The 16,573-nt window shown below is 36.7% G+C and overlaps 1 protein-coding gene across 2 annotated transcripts in view; it reads left to right on the forward strand.

Annotated features, from left to right (window-relative positions):
• LOC123680400 (serine/threonine-protein kinase 32A) overlaps positions 1-16,573 on the forward strand; it is a 160,377-nt gene that overhangs the window by 99,085 nt on the left and 44,719 nt on the right. For both annotated transcript variants that reach the window (XM_045618283.1, XM_045618285.1), the window contains exon 4: positions 13,693-13,858. In XM_045618283.1, coding sequence (XP_045474239.1) covers positions 13,693-13,858 — 166 coding nt within the window. The remainder of the gene's footprint in view (positions 1-13,692; positions 13,859-16,573) is intronic.

A 16,573-nucleotide genomic window follows, 5' to 3' on the forward strand; every position in this document is an offset into this window, starting at 1 on the left:
TGAATCATCTCGATAGCGTTTACCGTTCCTGAGAAAATCAAGACCGAATTAGTTAAGAAAACGCCTGAATTTGCGCCGCGTGAACGGACTCTTAACCTGCGGCTTTTGGCTCCGAGCCTCTATTTGCCTATTAACCTTTTGACCCTTTGTGTTTACATCTCTTTCACGATTGCTATCGTGTGGTTTTGGTGCATACCTATATCTTTCATAGTAAAGTTTTTTTGAATAAAACTGACAAACAGTACTGTAACAGGTCAATTGAAAAGTCTCCAGTCTACCATAGTAAAACACATTTTTTTGGCAAAATTCGATTTTATTATTCAACATAGTTGCCTTCGAAGGTGACAGCCTCTTGTCGGCGTTCACTGCGTTCACCGTCTTCGGTGCTCATTTCACCTCGTTTAATCTTAGCATAGCAATCGATGATAGTTGATTTTCCTGGTGCAGACCCTGGAAACTCTTCACCAAGCCAAGATTTCACTTCGATTGTATTTTTTTCTTTCAAAAATCAATATTTCATCAGCACACGAAATTCATTTTTTTTTCATATTTTTTCAAATAACAAAAGTAGCCATACCCAGAACGCCTGAAGCTATCGCTTTGCGACCTTTTGGTTTTTTCATACAAATTTGATGGGATTTCTGTTTCTGTCAGAACTTAAAGACACAATTTGGTTTTTTGCAGTGCATCAATTGGAGAATATTTTCTTTCGACCATAGCTTCAGAACGACTGAAACTATCGATTTGCGACCTTCAAATTTTTTCATGCAAATCTGATCGAATTTCTGTTTCTGTTAAGAAAATCCTATCATTACATTTGAATTTTCGGAGTAAAATGAACAAAACAATGAACTTCTGACTTAGCGCCCCCTATCGAAAGCAGCAAAAACAAATTTATCATGAGTATTTTTGTCCTCAATCGACAAAACATTATCTTTCAGACGAGATCTAATTTGCTCGAAAATGTTGAGCCAAACTGAAGTTACAAGCATTTCAATCAGTCAGATTTCTCCCTTTCACCTACCCTTATTTGATGTCGTAAAATCGAAAGTGACAATTTAAAAAAATAGAGAATTTTCCAAGGATTACAGTGATGATATTTTTTCTTCGAATTCATATGGAACATTTTCGAGTAAAATTCATTTTTCTACTCGACGGTAACTATTACGCCCCCTAGCGGTAGAGGTATGAACTTCAAAACAATTTCCAGTGTGTTCTCTTGTTCACTTTAGTGGTAAAGTTATTCACCGCAAGTCTCTACGATGAGTGGATCCTGAGATATAGCCGCTTACCTCACTTATTTGCCCACCCTGTACGTTCTCGACGTCTTTTGAAAAGTATTCCATCAACTCAAAATCATATGCGACTGCGATTGGAATGGGCCAATGAGTACGTGAATATGAACGATCAATGTAGGTCTGTATTGTTCACAAATGAGTCGATATAATGAACGGTTTCCGGATAATCGGCGTGTTCGAATATGAACCCATACTCTGATGTCCGGGAATCGCAGTTCATCCGTACAGAGGTTGTACATTTACTGTTTGTGGAGGCATTTGTTTCAACGGGCGTACAGGATTGTTGGTCCTTGATACTACCATGAATGCACAAATTCACATAGATCAAGCCATTGACAAAATAATTCCTTTGTTTCATGCTGCTATTCAGCCAAATTTCTAATTTTTGGACGATAATGCGCCACCTCATTGTGCGAGAATTATTGATGAAGCTCTGGAAATCCATGGTATTCCAATTCCACATTAGGTCCTGGAACTTTGGATTCTCATCAACAACCTCCACATATAATTCAAGAATTCAGACGGCTTTTATCGTAATTCTGGAGAGGAATTCAACAAGGCTATTTCAACAATCTGATCGAGAGCAAGCAAAAGCGTTGTCAGGCTGTGGTTGATGTTCGTGGAGGCCATACTCTTTACTCAACTTGATTTTTTTAATTTTTTGAAGAAACTGATTATGTTCTACACATACTGAAAATAAATTTTCACCTGAAAGTAAGACACTCATAAAGAAATAGAAAAAGGAATGGATTAGATGCGTAAATGAATATTTAATTTCTCATAATGAAAACAAATTGAATAGAAACTTTTGAAATAGCCTCAAAATTTCTGAACTTCCTTAACTTTTGTGGAGTAGTGTATACCAACATCAAACGTTGTACTGAAAATGACCCGCTGTTGGTGTCGTTTTTTTTTTCAATAAAAAGTAATTTAGACGCTTTTTGTTTTCAGTTTCTTATTAGGTAAGATGTGTACGTTAACATACGAGAAAGTTTATGCATCTGCCTAGAGCTATGTTATATGAGAAATAAATTTCATTCGTAACAAACATTATTATGATTTATGGTTTCATTTCAGTCGAATAAATTTCATTTTTCTGTTATAGCCAGAGGACCAATGTATATATTGTATACCTGAATGCATGAAAAATGGTTACCAGTTGATTTAAAATGTTAGTATTGTTTTTTGTAGACCTTTTTGTCTTTAACAAGAAGATCTGATTAGAAGACTAAACGCTATTTCCGAAGTTACAGTGTGTTCGAAGTAAACATAGCGATAAAAAGCAGCTTTTATTACTTTATAAGGCTCAAGTGCGTCCAGCTATGGAATATTGCTCTCATGCTTGGGGTTGAGCTCCTAAGCACTCGTTACTCCTACTTGATTCCATTCAAAAAAGAGCAATGCGCCTAATAGACGATCCAACGTTAACTGCCAACCTTCATAGTCTCGATCACCGTAGGAAGGTTGGAGACTTATGCCTTTTTTACAGATACTACCACGGAAGGTGTTCTGCTGCCACTGCCTCCATGATTCCTCCAGGGGCTCAATTTGATCGACGAACAAGGCTAGCCAATAATAGTCACCAGTTTGTCGTGCATCTTTCTACAGCTAGGACATCGGTGTATCAGAAGGCTTTTCTTTACCGAACTGCAAGGCTATGGAATACCCTACCTCAAGATGTATTCCCCCTTGGTTACAACTTACAGCAGTTTAAGACACGCACAAACCGATTTATTCTAAATTCATCTCGGGGCGCTTGAAAGGGCGTTATAAGCTCAGTCTTTTCCCGAGAGATGCGTATAAAAAAAAAAAAAAAAAAGATAAAAGCTACATAGGTGTACAACTTTGCTACCTCTGTTTTTTTCCGAAAATCGAGGCTTTATTGTAAAAAACTGGTTATAAATTTGAGATTCAAAGTATATTCCACAGCTGGCCTCTACTTTCTTTCATCTTTCGGTAGCGTACGAATCCGGCGTTGAAAAAATCGATCATCTTTTGAAGCGATCCACGAATCGATGCAATTCTTCATAAACCTGGTGCTGGTCAGCCATGCCGCGTGCCGTTGATCGAACGCGACAGAAGCTCTCTCAGATCATTTAAGGATTCTGGGGTAGGTTGATGATCATCTAATCTTCTTTGGAGCATATCCCATGCATGTTCTATGCAATTCAAATCTGATGACTGCGGAGGTATTGGTAAATGTGGAATACCAAGCTCCTCGCGCGCATTCTCAACTATGGCTGCACGGTGCGGTCTAGCGTTATCGTCTAGAAATTGAAAAGTTTCACCAAAAGCAACGTGAAAAGTTAGCACAACATTGTCAATGACATGCTCTCTATAGTGTAAAGCGCCCATATTCCCAGGAATCCCAGGACAAATGTGTAGATCTGTGCGCCCGTTGAAACATATCCCGGGCCATACCATAACACTAACCCCTCGGAATGGATGGACTTTTTGGACATAGCGACGATTACGGTGTATGCGTGGGGTTGTCCATACCCTTATTCTTCGAGAATCTGAAAATCGTCCATATCTGGATTCATCAGTGAAAAAAGCACTACGCCAATGATCGTTCCAATTGATACGTTGCCTTGCCCATTCCAGTCTTTGACGCTTATGGTCACGTGTAAATGGAACTCCTCTTAATGGACGTCTAGAACCTAGATTCACCTCTCTCAAACGTCGTCTGATGGTTTCGATGGAAACTTGGACCCCATCTGCATTTTGAAGAGTATTCCGTAGCATTCTACACGTAGATGTAAGGTTTCTTCTCGCCGAAACAGTGATGTCACGATCCTGAGCCGGTGTTGTTTTTCGTCGCCCAATAAGACTTGGTCTTTCCAACGCGGAACCTGTCTACCTGAACCTATTCCAAAGTCGAGATATCACTCTTTGGCTGACTTGGAGCCTTTCCGTTACAACAACCTGAGTTAGGCCACTCTGTAGCATTCCAATAGCCCTATTAGCCTCAGCGTTTGTTAATTTACGTCTTGGTATTTTCAGAAAACTCGTTTCAAATCGGAGCCGTTGATAAACTGACTCCATTTCAAAATAAGAACATTCATGAATCATATAGGTACAAAGAAACAAACTTCAGAAAAAAGGCGACCAGATTGACGAAATTTCTCATACTGATTTTTATTGGATCGAATGATCGATTCAAGTTATGTTATTAATGATTTTACAGCGATTTTCTCGAAGATAACATTCTTTTCAAAACCATTGAATACGATATCCCTAACTCTTGTGGAGCAGTATATTTCCAGTATGTATTCCGAAAATTCTTTCATAGGAATTATTGCCAACTAACATTACGATCAAATGCATTCACTCACAGATTTTCGTATACCCAACTTCAGAGGATCTACGATGTTAGTCGTGCTTTTATGATTCAGAGAGAGATTATTGTTCCTGAAAATCGAAGATCTGGTTCGAAGTTCGGGGGAATTTGATCTTTCACAATATGTCATGTGCAGATAAATAGTTATCGTTAACCTTGGAGCACTTGATCCATCAAAGGTTCAAACTGGAACGATCTCAAATTCATTACTGGGGAACGTTAACTGATGTCTTCAGTTTAATTAATGGGATGAAATGCTATTAAGCTTGACTACGGAAACAATAGCAACTGAGAGGGTTCAGCCAGACACTGATGATTTTGGTCGAGTCAAATTAGATCTTCTAATTCTATTTGTCCTTTATTTCCATTTGTAAGTGAAGAGGCAAAAATTTACAATATACATCTGCTTTTCCATATGCCACAGAGAATTATTTTCTTTACTAATGCAGTTAAAAATGTTTGTACGACATACCTGAAAAATATTTTGATAACTTCCAAAGTCTTCATTTAAAGAATCTGTTTCATCTAGAAGAAATGTATCAAGTCAAAACCTATGTTGTTCTATGGCTAATAGTGATATCGAGTCGAATATTTGATATTTTCAAAACAATATCGTTGGTACCTAATAATTTGTGAATTGATGATATTGTTCAATTTAAAATAATGGAATATATTGATTCAATTTATGTTATTGAACAGTATCCAATATCTGTTTTAATCTAGTCGTTTGAAGGAGAAATGACCTACATTTTGTATGCAACCCAAAATAATTCCATAATTAATGAACCAGGGGATAATGAAAAATTCAGGGGAAAATAAAATAAATCAACATTGGATATACTTAACTTCACTTTATTGATAATTATTCAACCTACACAGCACCATTCTAATGGATTCCAAAAGACTGTTTACTTGAATCCATTGATATTTTCCAATGGGGACATCAAATCCCTCTAAGTTTGTGTTGTTGTGGAGAACACCTGAGCTAACTGTTATGTATTGAGCCAATTGAAAAGTCCCTGGTCTGATGCACAGTTAATAATAATAATAATAATAATAACCGTCTTTATTAGGCGGAAGACGGTTATTATTCTCTACAACAACACAAACTCAGTTGGCGGTGCTAGTGTTGAATCCATATGATTTTTAGTTAGTACCAACCTTCAAAAGATACGTGTGAAAATTTGACAGTAGTCCGTCCATTAGTTTGTGAGATATGGCGTTGTGAGTGTGGCTTCTTTTGCCATTTGGAAAAATATGCAAACAAAAGAATTTCGTGTACTGGTAAAATATTGCTTTCTGAAGAAAAAAAATACAGTTGAAGCAAAATCTTGGCTTGATGAAGAGTTTCAAGGGTCTGCACCAGAAATTTTTATTTTCTTTATTTTAGAATCCTCAACACTTCTGGTAGAGAAATATGTATTTTCTTATAATTTTAGAAACACTACTTATTTACAATCTACTTTTTTTAATTGAAAACATTGCATTTTGTTCGAAGACTGATTAGATGAAAGGGTGTTTTTTTTCGAGGTATATAACTTTAAGTTGGCATTACTGTTCAAGATGGCGACCGATTCAAAAGCTGTCAAATGATTTATTCTCAGGTTGGTTTGGCAATTTATCGTGAATAGACCTACGCCTGAACAACGCTTGCAGATAGTGCAATTTCATTTCGAAAATGAGATTGCCGTTGTTCCCGATTTTCATAAGCGAATTTGTTTGGCGATGGAGCGCACTTCTGGTTGAATGGCTTCGTCAACAAACAAAACTGCCGCATTTGGAGTGAAGCATATACTCAAGTGTATGTCGAAACACCGTTACATCCAGAAAAACTGACTGTTTGGTGCACTTTATGGGCTGGTGGAATTATTGGTCCGTACTTCTTCAAAAACGATAATGGCCAGAACGTTACAGTCAATGGTGATCGGTATAGAGCCATGATTACTAACTTTTTCATTCCTGAATTGAACAACCATGATGTCCAGGAGCTGTGGTTCCAACAAGACGGCGCAACATATCACACAGCCCGTGCCACAACCGATTTATTGAAAGACACGTTTGGTGACCGCCTAATTCCACGTTTTGGACCTGTGAATTGGCCTCCAAGATCTTGTGATTTAACACCGCTAGACTACTTTCTGTGGGGCTATGTACAGTCATTGGTCTATGCGGATCAGCCACAAACCCTTGACCATTTGGAAGACAACATTCGCCGTGTTATTGCCGATATACGGCCACAAATGTAAGAAAAAGTAATCGAAAATTGGACTACATCCGAGCCAGCCGTGGCGGTCATATGCCAGAACTCATATTCAAAATGTAATGCCACAAGATTATCTTGCGGATAAATAAAATTCATGTCATGTGCATCGTTGTTTTATTGCAATTTAAAGTTCTATAGCTCTAAAAAAAAACACCCTTCACTAATAAGTTGGGTGATAATTAATAACATTTGGCGATGCCACGATTACTCATGAATATTTCTAAGTTATCAATAAAACTTGCTAAATTATAACCTTTCGTTATATTTGCATATGTTTCAATTGACCCCAATCCCTGTTTCAACCGTCCTTGGCATGGGGACAATTGAAACAACTTCATTATAATTTTTAATTTGATTTCACACAAACTCTAGAAGATCGAGCTCTCAAATGATTATGTCAATCGGTAGATAGAAACACGACCTATCTAATTCGGTGTTCGGGTTGGTATTGACAATGAGCAATTAAAGCCAAATTGTTACAACCGTACTCAGTCTCCCCTACTCGTAACAAGAGAGTCTCGGAATTATGTCCAATTAGAGACGGATTCATAAAAAAAAAAATACTACCCACGTGTGTACCATTTCAATGGTGGTTTCGATTCGATATTCGAAAATGGAGATGAATGTTGGCTTGTTGAAATATCAAAGGCTAACTCTTCGTATCGATATCAACAAAGCAAGACTCCGATGTTTACATTCCAATGGTTAGGCCAGAGAAGGTCTTTGTTAGCGTCCCGTTTGGAGTTCACCCCGAATTCCTACATCGAATTTACATGGTCCAAACGCGTGCATTTCCTTCCACAGGGCCATTGTCGTTACTTGAGTCGGGTTTGTTCATTATTTGTCGGTTTGAATGAAATTTCAGGCTATTTAGAAGGAATTCCTTACTATCTGATAAGCTAGGATAGCGAATTTTCAGAAATGATTAAAATAGTTTCACAGAAACCTGGGTATGCCACATATTCGATGAGACCGATAGACTTTGAATTTTTAAAATTCCGGTATAGGTAGCAACTAGTATTTTTATTTTATTAGCTTATTTGGCAATAAAACTCCTACCCAGGTTTTTACGAGTTCAATAAAATTGAAATATACAAAGATCGATTCTTTTCACTTCAAACAAATAATATCAAAATAAGAACAAACTTAACTTAAATCAGTTTTTAATGATTTACTGTGTCATTAGGATAGAACTTCTTCCAAAGATTATTTTCAGCCTTTCAAACACCAGATCTTTGTAGGAAGCCAGGTATTACGCAGGTGTTCTCTCAGATTCAGGTTCAGAACTAGAGTTGTTTAACGTGGGTACTTCTTGATATTTATCAATCCCAAGGGAGATTTTTGTTGTTTCAATCCCACGGGAGGTGCTGAGGGAAAAGGGACAACGATATTAAAATATGTAAACCTGAGTTTACAACACCTTCTCGGATTTCTAACCAAGAAATTATAAAGAAATGATTACATTTATCTTGAAATGAACCTGAGAAGGAGCTTTGTTGAAATTATTTGACACAAAAAGAATTCCACCAAACCTAAAATACGTTTCTATAAGATGGATGACTAAAAAAAACTAATGTTTTAAAATTAATCAATTCGTGGTGAGATTATCACTTTTTCAATGTGAACACTTACCGCTGAAATCTAAAACTAGTTACGTATCTTTCCTGAAGTCTCGATAATTATTGAAAATCTTTTAGAAAATTCCCTCTTGGTTTTTTCTCTAGATGCGCGCATCCGCATCTCGACAAATGGCATACGATGAATTGAAAATTCCAGTATCGTAACATGAAGTTATACAGATTCTCATTTGAATTTCGGTTTGCAGGTTTTTTATTTCCAGTTTATTTGCTCACCTATCTGAATTTGTCTTTCTCCTGGTGTCAGGATTCTAGTCTTCGTCAGGTTCATCGTCAGGACCACTATCTCTGAAGCTGTGTTCAGTTCTGAAAGTATTTCCTGCAATTCGTCCAAGTCGCTGCTGATGAGCACAATATCATCTGCGAAAACCGGCGTGAACTTGGCAGCCACTTTTCAGCAGCTGAATTCATTCCAGCAGCCAAACGACCAGTGGCGTCGGTAGAATTCAAAACTAACGAATCGATCTGTTTTTGGGGTGCAACGCAAGAATTTGCTTTTTAAGTTTACTTGAACGACTTCAGTCAAGTTTTTAGGACATTTCAATCCACAAAATAATATTATAGATGAACTTGAATTACGCTGATCTATGAAACGACGGGGTATATACAAGTATTTTCACGAATGAAACCTTGAAAAACGTTTAGCCAAGTTGATATTTGGAATACTTACTCCTCAATAGAAACAGAATAACATATCCGAAGCACATTGATTTGCAGGCCGTCTAAGGGGTAGTTTACACTTGTGAATTTTTCGGAATTTTCAAGAATGACCCATTCAAAAATGTTTAGCCAAGTTCATATTTGGTATTATTACTCCTAAATAGCTAAAGAATAACATATCCGAAGGATTTTGATTTGCAGGCCTTCTAAGGGGTAGTTTACACATTTGAATTTTTCGAAATTTACGAGAATGACTCTGTCAAAAATGTTTAGCCAAGTTCATATTTGGTATTATTACTCCTAAATAGCTAAAGAATAACATATCCGAAGGATTTTGATTTGCAGGCCGTCTAAGGGGTAGTTTACACTTGTGACTTTTTCGAAATTTTCAAGAATGACCCATTCAAAAATGTTTAGCCAAGTTCATATTTGGTATTATTACTCTTAAATAGCTATAGAAAAACATATCCGAAGCACATTGATTTGCAAGCCGTCTAAGGTGTAGTTTACACTTGTGAATTTTTCGAAATTTACGAGAATGACTCTGTCAAAAATGTTTAGCCAAGTTCATATTTGGTATTATTACTCCTGAATAGCTAGAGAACAACATATCCGAAGGATTTTGATTTGCAGGCCGTCTAGGCCGTCTAAGGGGTAGTTTACACCTGTGAATTTTTCGAAATTTTCAAAAATGACCCTGTCAAAAATGTTTAGCCAAGTTCATATTCGGTATTATTACTCTTAAATAGCTACAGAATAACATATGTGAAGCACATTGATTTGCAGGCCGTCTAAGGGGTTGTTTACACTTGTGAATTTTTCAAAATGTTCAAAAATGACCCTGTCAAAAATGTTTAGCCAAGTTCATATTTGGTATTATTACTCCCAAATAGCTAAAGAATAACATATCCGAAGCACATTGATTTGCAGGCCGTCTAAGGGGTAGTTTACACTTGTGAATTTTTCGAAATTTTTGAGAATGACCCTGTCAGAAATTTTTAGCCATGATAATATTTGGTTGTGTTACCTTTATGTTAATCTCATATGGAATATGGATTCAAGATAAATAAACCCAAATAGACTTCACAAGTTGCACAACAATGAGCCACAATAGCACGCAATTATGCGGTGGGAAGACTGTCCACAATCCACAAGTGTAAACTACCCCTTAGATGGCCTGCAAATCAAAATCCTTCGGATATGTTATTCTTTAGCTATTCAATAGTAATTATACCAAATATAAACTTGGCTAAACATTTTTGACAGGGTCATTCTCGAACATTTCGAAAAATTCACAGGTGTAAACTACCCCTTAGACGGCCTGCAAATCAATGTACTTTGGATATGTTATTCTGTAGCTATTAAGGAGTAATAATGCTAAATATGAACTTGGCTAAACATTTTTGACAAGGTCGTTTTTGAAAATTTCGAAAAATTCACAAGTGTAAACTACCCCTTAGACGGCCTGCAAATCAAAATCCTTCGGATATGTTATTCTTTAGCTATTTAGGAGTAATAATACCAAATATGAACTTGGCTAAACATTTTTGAATGGGTCATTCTTGAAAATTTCGAAAAATTCACAAGTGTAAACTACCCCTTAGACGGCCTAGACGGCCTGCAAATCAAAATCCTTCGGATATGTTGTTCTTTAGCTATTTAGGAGTAATAATACCAAATATGAACTTGGCTAAACATTTTTGACAGAGTCATTCTCGTAAATTTCGAGAAAATTCACAATTGTAAACTACCCCTTAGACGGCCTGCAAATCAAAATCCTTCGGATATGTTATTCTTTAGCTATTTAGGAGTAATAATACCAAATATGAACTTGGCTAAACATTTTTGACAGAGTCATTCTTGAAAATTTCGAAAAATTCACAAGTGTAAACTACCCCTTAGACGGCCTGCAAATCAAAATCCTTCGGATATGTTATTCTTTAGCTATTTAGGAGTAATAATACCAAATATGAACTTGGCTAAACATTTTTGAATGGGTCATTCTTGAAAATTCCGAAAAATTCACAAGTGTAAACTACACCTTAGACGGCCTGCAAATCAAAATCCTTCGGATATGTTATTCTTTAGCTATTTAGGAGTAATAATATCAAATATGAACTTGGCTAAACATTTTTGAATGGGTCATTCTTGAAAATTCCGAAAAATTCACAAGTGTAAACTAAACCTTAGACGGCCTGCAAATCAATGTGCTTCGGATATGTTATTCTGTTTTTATTGAGGAGTAAGTATTCCAAATATCAACTTGGCTAAACGTTTTTCAAGGTTTCATTCGTGAAAATACTTGTATATACCCCGTCGTTTCATTGATCAGCGTAATTCAAGTTCATCTATAATATTATTTTGTGGATTGAAATGTTCTTAAAACTTGACTGAAGTCGTTCAAGTAAACTCAAAAAGTAAATTCTTGCGTTGCACCCCAAAAACAGATCGATTCGTTAGTTTTGAATTCTACCGACGCCACTGGTCGTTTGGCTGCTGGAATGAATTCGGCTGCTGAAAAGTGGCTGCCAAGTTCACGCCGGTTCTGCGAAAAGGGTGAGAAGTATTTTGCAGTGTCAGTGTAAAAACCTTCGGAGAAATATCTTCCTACAGAAATTACTTTCGTTGATAAACTTTATTCGACTTTTATTAGTAGCGTTGTTTTTCATATATATGTAGGATCCAGTTATTATTCCCTGTAACGAATTGAGATGGTCAACCGAATGCTTGAAGACCTATTAGTTTCTTTTAGTGTCGAGGGCATGACAGTTTTAATTGATTTACAGGGAACGAATTGTTATTGTACATAATGTAAAAAGGATGTGTTATTCTTCGAGGTGTCGAAGATATGTCAAGAGTTGTAAATCTGGAAGATATTTATTGGGGGGTTGATAAGGTTCGAGACAAGACGGTTATGCCAGATGTGTTACATCTTTTTCTCAGGTTCTAGTCCTTCTAGAATATTCGATTTCCAGGAATCCGCGAAGATCTTTGTGGGCGGTACGGCAAAGCTCTTATTGGACGACATGGGGATGGTACTTTCCCCTAAGGGTGTGGCCAAGACGAAAGAAGGGATATTCGAGACAGGGTAGTTCCAATCGGCAGAGAGGACAGTTAAAATTAAACCGAAGACGGGTACAGACGGTACAGTTGAACTCAAGTCGAAGACGAGACAGTTCGGTCGATCAACCTAAGACGTACGACGTAAAGACGGTCAGCGGACTAGATTAAGACGAGTCGCGAACAAATCAAAGACGAGACAACCGAAAACTTGAAGTACGGCGAAGACGTGATAAACGAAGACGTTTCGAGTAATCAACAAACGAGTTAAAGACGAAATTCAGTACCGTAGTGAGAAACTTGTAATTAAGACGTAATTAAGATCTTCTCAATACTGAGTTTGTAATGTATAATTGTGGCTTTGTAAATAGATGTAAATAATTCAAAAGAGTTAAGTTATTACAAATCCAACAAAGTCACGGAGAAAAAGACGAAAGGCCAGGTAATCGAATCATACCTCTAGACGATTGAAGTAAACAAGCCTACATATATACTCAAAAAGGAGCGTGTATTATATTGACAAAATATTATAGCGATTCTTTATTTGATTGTTAGTGGAAAACTACTTATCTCCTACTCATCTCAGCAGAACTGGCATATTGGTTTTTCAGAGGCAAACTTTTCGCAAATGTCAAAATTTTGCCGTCTACATTTTTTTTTAGGATATGAACGAAATTTTGTCTTCAAAAGTCTCTAGAGGTTCAAAAATGATGCTTTTTGGCAATTGCGCTCCTCAGATTAGATTTAAATTCAAGGGGGTTCCGTTGAACTGTGACCTAATGGTCTATTGTGCCCCCCATCAGAGCTATTGTCGCCCATTATGTAATCTACAACTCGCCTTCCACTTCTTATGAACTCCAGTAGTCAAGGAGGCTAATTCCTCACTTCTACGAGTTTCTTGTCCAAAGCAGATTTTGCAATGGCGAGGCATTCCGGCACCAGGGAATCCGGAGTTTCTTCCTCCTCCCCATAGAATCTGCACTCATCATTTTCTGCTTGACCCATTTTCATGAGGTGTTCCCTAATGCGACAATGCCCTGTGAGGAATCCAGTGAGGAGGTGTAGTATATTCTTGCTAAGATCTAGATACTTCTTGGATATCGTAGTGTCAAAGTTTCGAAGAAACTTCGGAATGATCCAACCCAGGAAGATTCCGCTAGATTGTTTCTCTATCGGTGTTTTCCTACTCCTGAAGCACTTTCTTTTAGCTACATTACATCGTTTGGACAAAATCAAAAGTCGTTTGGGCGGGTGAATTTGTCATGACGAAAACAACCGACGAACAAAACTCATGACATTTGTTAACCCACTTGAAAATTCTCGAAAGCAACAAACTTTCATCTAGCATTGTCTCTTATTAAATTGTGAATAATTATATATTTTTCGAATCCTATTCTTTAGTTCTTTGGTAGATCACGGATCTTTTGTTTTCAGGTATGCATAGTGCAAAAGAGAGACACAAAACAGATGTTCGCAATGAAGTACATGAACAAAAACCAATGTATGGAGAAGGATGCTCTGAAAAATGTTATCCGTGAAGTGGACATATTAACTAGACTGGAACATCCTTTTCTAGTGAATATGTGGTTCTCTTTCCAAGGTTAGTATTTATTCATTTCCATTCAGATGAATACGATTGGTGTACTTGGGATTTATTTTAATCATTAAATATTCGTTTCGAACTTGATTCATAAAGATTGGCATGGCTATCAAAGAGCAAGAAGGTGCCATGCCATGTAACCTTCACTTTCAAAGAACAATCGAAATCCCATTTGAATTTGAGGATATTGAATCAGGTCATTCCATTTGGAGAAACACACTTTTTATCATTTTAGTATGCCTCGTTGATCCTCTGATTTGGACAACCCTGTATAGTTAGGGACGTATTTCATTACATGTAAATGACAAACGGGATATTCCACCCGAAATTTCAACTTTCTAGGAGTTCACCTACTGAAGTGATGAATGTTTAATTGAAGCTATGTTTTGCACAAAAAAAAAAATCAATAAATTACTCGAAAACGGCAAGATATTGGGACGAGGAAGTTAATATACAGTATGGTGCAAATGTATGGAATAAATTCATTTTCTTCAAAAAAAATAGATTTTGTGAAAAATGCTGAAACACGTCAGTTTATATTTCTGATTATTCAATTTTTGACATTCATGCGAGAGAAATGATGTCATTGGTATGGTCTTGATGACGTCATCGGCTGTTTTTTGAACGGGAAAGTATGTCATGTGACACCTCAATTTGAAGTTTCTTCAATTACCTACTCAATGGTACAAATCATGTGAATGGTACAAATCATGTAAGGTTCATTCATACAGGGTGGATAGAAACATGTTTATTTGTTGTAGTCTCATAGTTTCTTATTGAAGTAGATACTTCCATTTATTATTATTATTGAAATTGAAAGGGATATTTGAACGCAGTATTTTCAACGACAGTAAAATAAAAAATTAAAATTTTTTCACATGCACAAAATCAACACAAATTTTTTGTTCATTTTTATTTTCAAAATGCAGCGGTCCGAATAACAAACAGTCAATATTCAAATCAAATATCAATTCAATTTGAAAATGAGATTGACATATCAAGAACGAATCGAAGTTTAAATTATGATTGGCTATGGGGATAAAACGAGAACCCAAAAAGAAGTTTGCAATTTATTTTCCAATCAACAGTTAATAAAATTGAGAAGAAATTTTGAAAAACGGGTGGTGTCAAATTTCTTCCTAAAATTTGTAGGAAGCCAATTTCTGAGGACAAAAAAATTCGAGAAATGTAGCACTGGATACTGATTTACATGATTCCACAGTCCTTAGAACTTCACACAAAGCGAAGCTGCAACCTTACAAGGTACATTTGGTGCGAGAGCTGATGGAAGACTACTTTGACAGGAGGATAGAATTCTGCGAGACTTCGATGAATATGAACAACAGAAATGCAGATTTTTTAGGCTTTTTAGGCTTCTGATGAAGCCACTTTTCACTTGAACGGTCATGTAAATCTCCAAACTTATCGATACTGGTCAAGAGAGAATCCTCATTGGATGGAGGAGTGCCAAACTCAGTACCCAGAAAAGATAAATGTTTGGGCTGGAATTATAAACAACCGAATAATAGAACCCTACTCTTTTTAAGGAACCTTGAATGGACACAGATACTTACAATTTCTTCAGAAATTCCTGTTACCAGAGCTAAATAGACTATTTCCTGGTGGAGATGATTTATGGTTTCAAAAAGACGGGGCGCCTCCACATTTTGCTGTTGACGTACGAGCCTATTTAGATAATGTTTTTTCCAAATAGGTAGATAGGGAGGAGAGGACCAATTAAATGGCCCCCAAGGTCCCCAGACTTGAGTCCGCTGGAGTCTTTTCTATGGGGGATATCTGAAAAGCGACCAGATAAATTAGATAAATTCGATATAAGATGTCACAAATAACTGACGTCTTGATTAATGTTGAAGAAGATGTAATGTCCCGTCAGTTTGGGCATTTATTGTAATATCCATGATCAATAATAGTACTGTAATGAAAGAAGAAAGAGACTACAAAAATTGAGGGTTTGAATCCACCCTGTATGTATGTACCTTACATGATTTGTACCATTGAGTAGGTAATTGAAAGACCTTCAAATTGGGGTGTCACATGACACAATTTCCCATTCAAAAAAACAGCCGATGACGTCATCAAGACCATACCAATGACCATACCATCTCTCTCACATGAATGTCAAAAATTGAATAATCAGAAATATAAATTGACATATTTCATCATTTTTCACAAAAGGACCCTGCACGTTTCTTATGGGAAATGGCTTTCCGTGAATTTGGCTGAATTTTTGATATGTTGTAGTTCTTGATAAACTGATCAGAAGTGTCAAAGCTCAAAAATGGACAGTTTTCGAGATATGGAGCTTTGAAAATGGATTTTTTACAATTTTCGGGGTTTTTGCTCATCAATCAGGGAGCTCTCATTTCTGGTTGGGATGGAATTTGGATGTTCGGTGGCCAGAACCTTACGGAGAAATGATCTTTCTTAGTTATATTAGGCACCGCCATCGATAATTTTTTATACACTGCTCCACATTGGCTATGAAATGAGATACAAAATCCAGATCTTCCATAGATCTTTTCATGCCCCAAGATAACGCCAGAATAATTCACATGACCGAGAAACGACATATTGTGAGATTTTTTCAAGAGAGACCATAATAACTGAATCCTCATATATCTGATGTCCAATAATATCAAATATGTTAGCCATAATGTTCATAACCAGATACCGCGAGCTGTAATGGGGGAAAAT

Source organism: Harmonia axyridis, chromosome 5 (genome assembly GCF_914767665.1).
Source record: "Harmonia axyridis chromosome 5, icHarAxyr1.1, whole genome shotgun sequence".
In the NCBI taxonomy this organism is placed as follows: domain Eukaryota; kingdom Metazoa; phylum Arthropoda; class Insecta; order Coleoptera; family Coccinellidae; genus Harmonia; species Harmonia axyridis.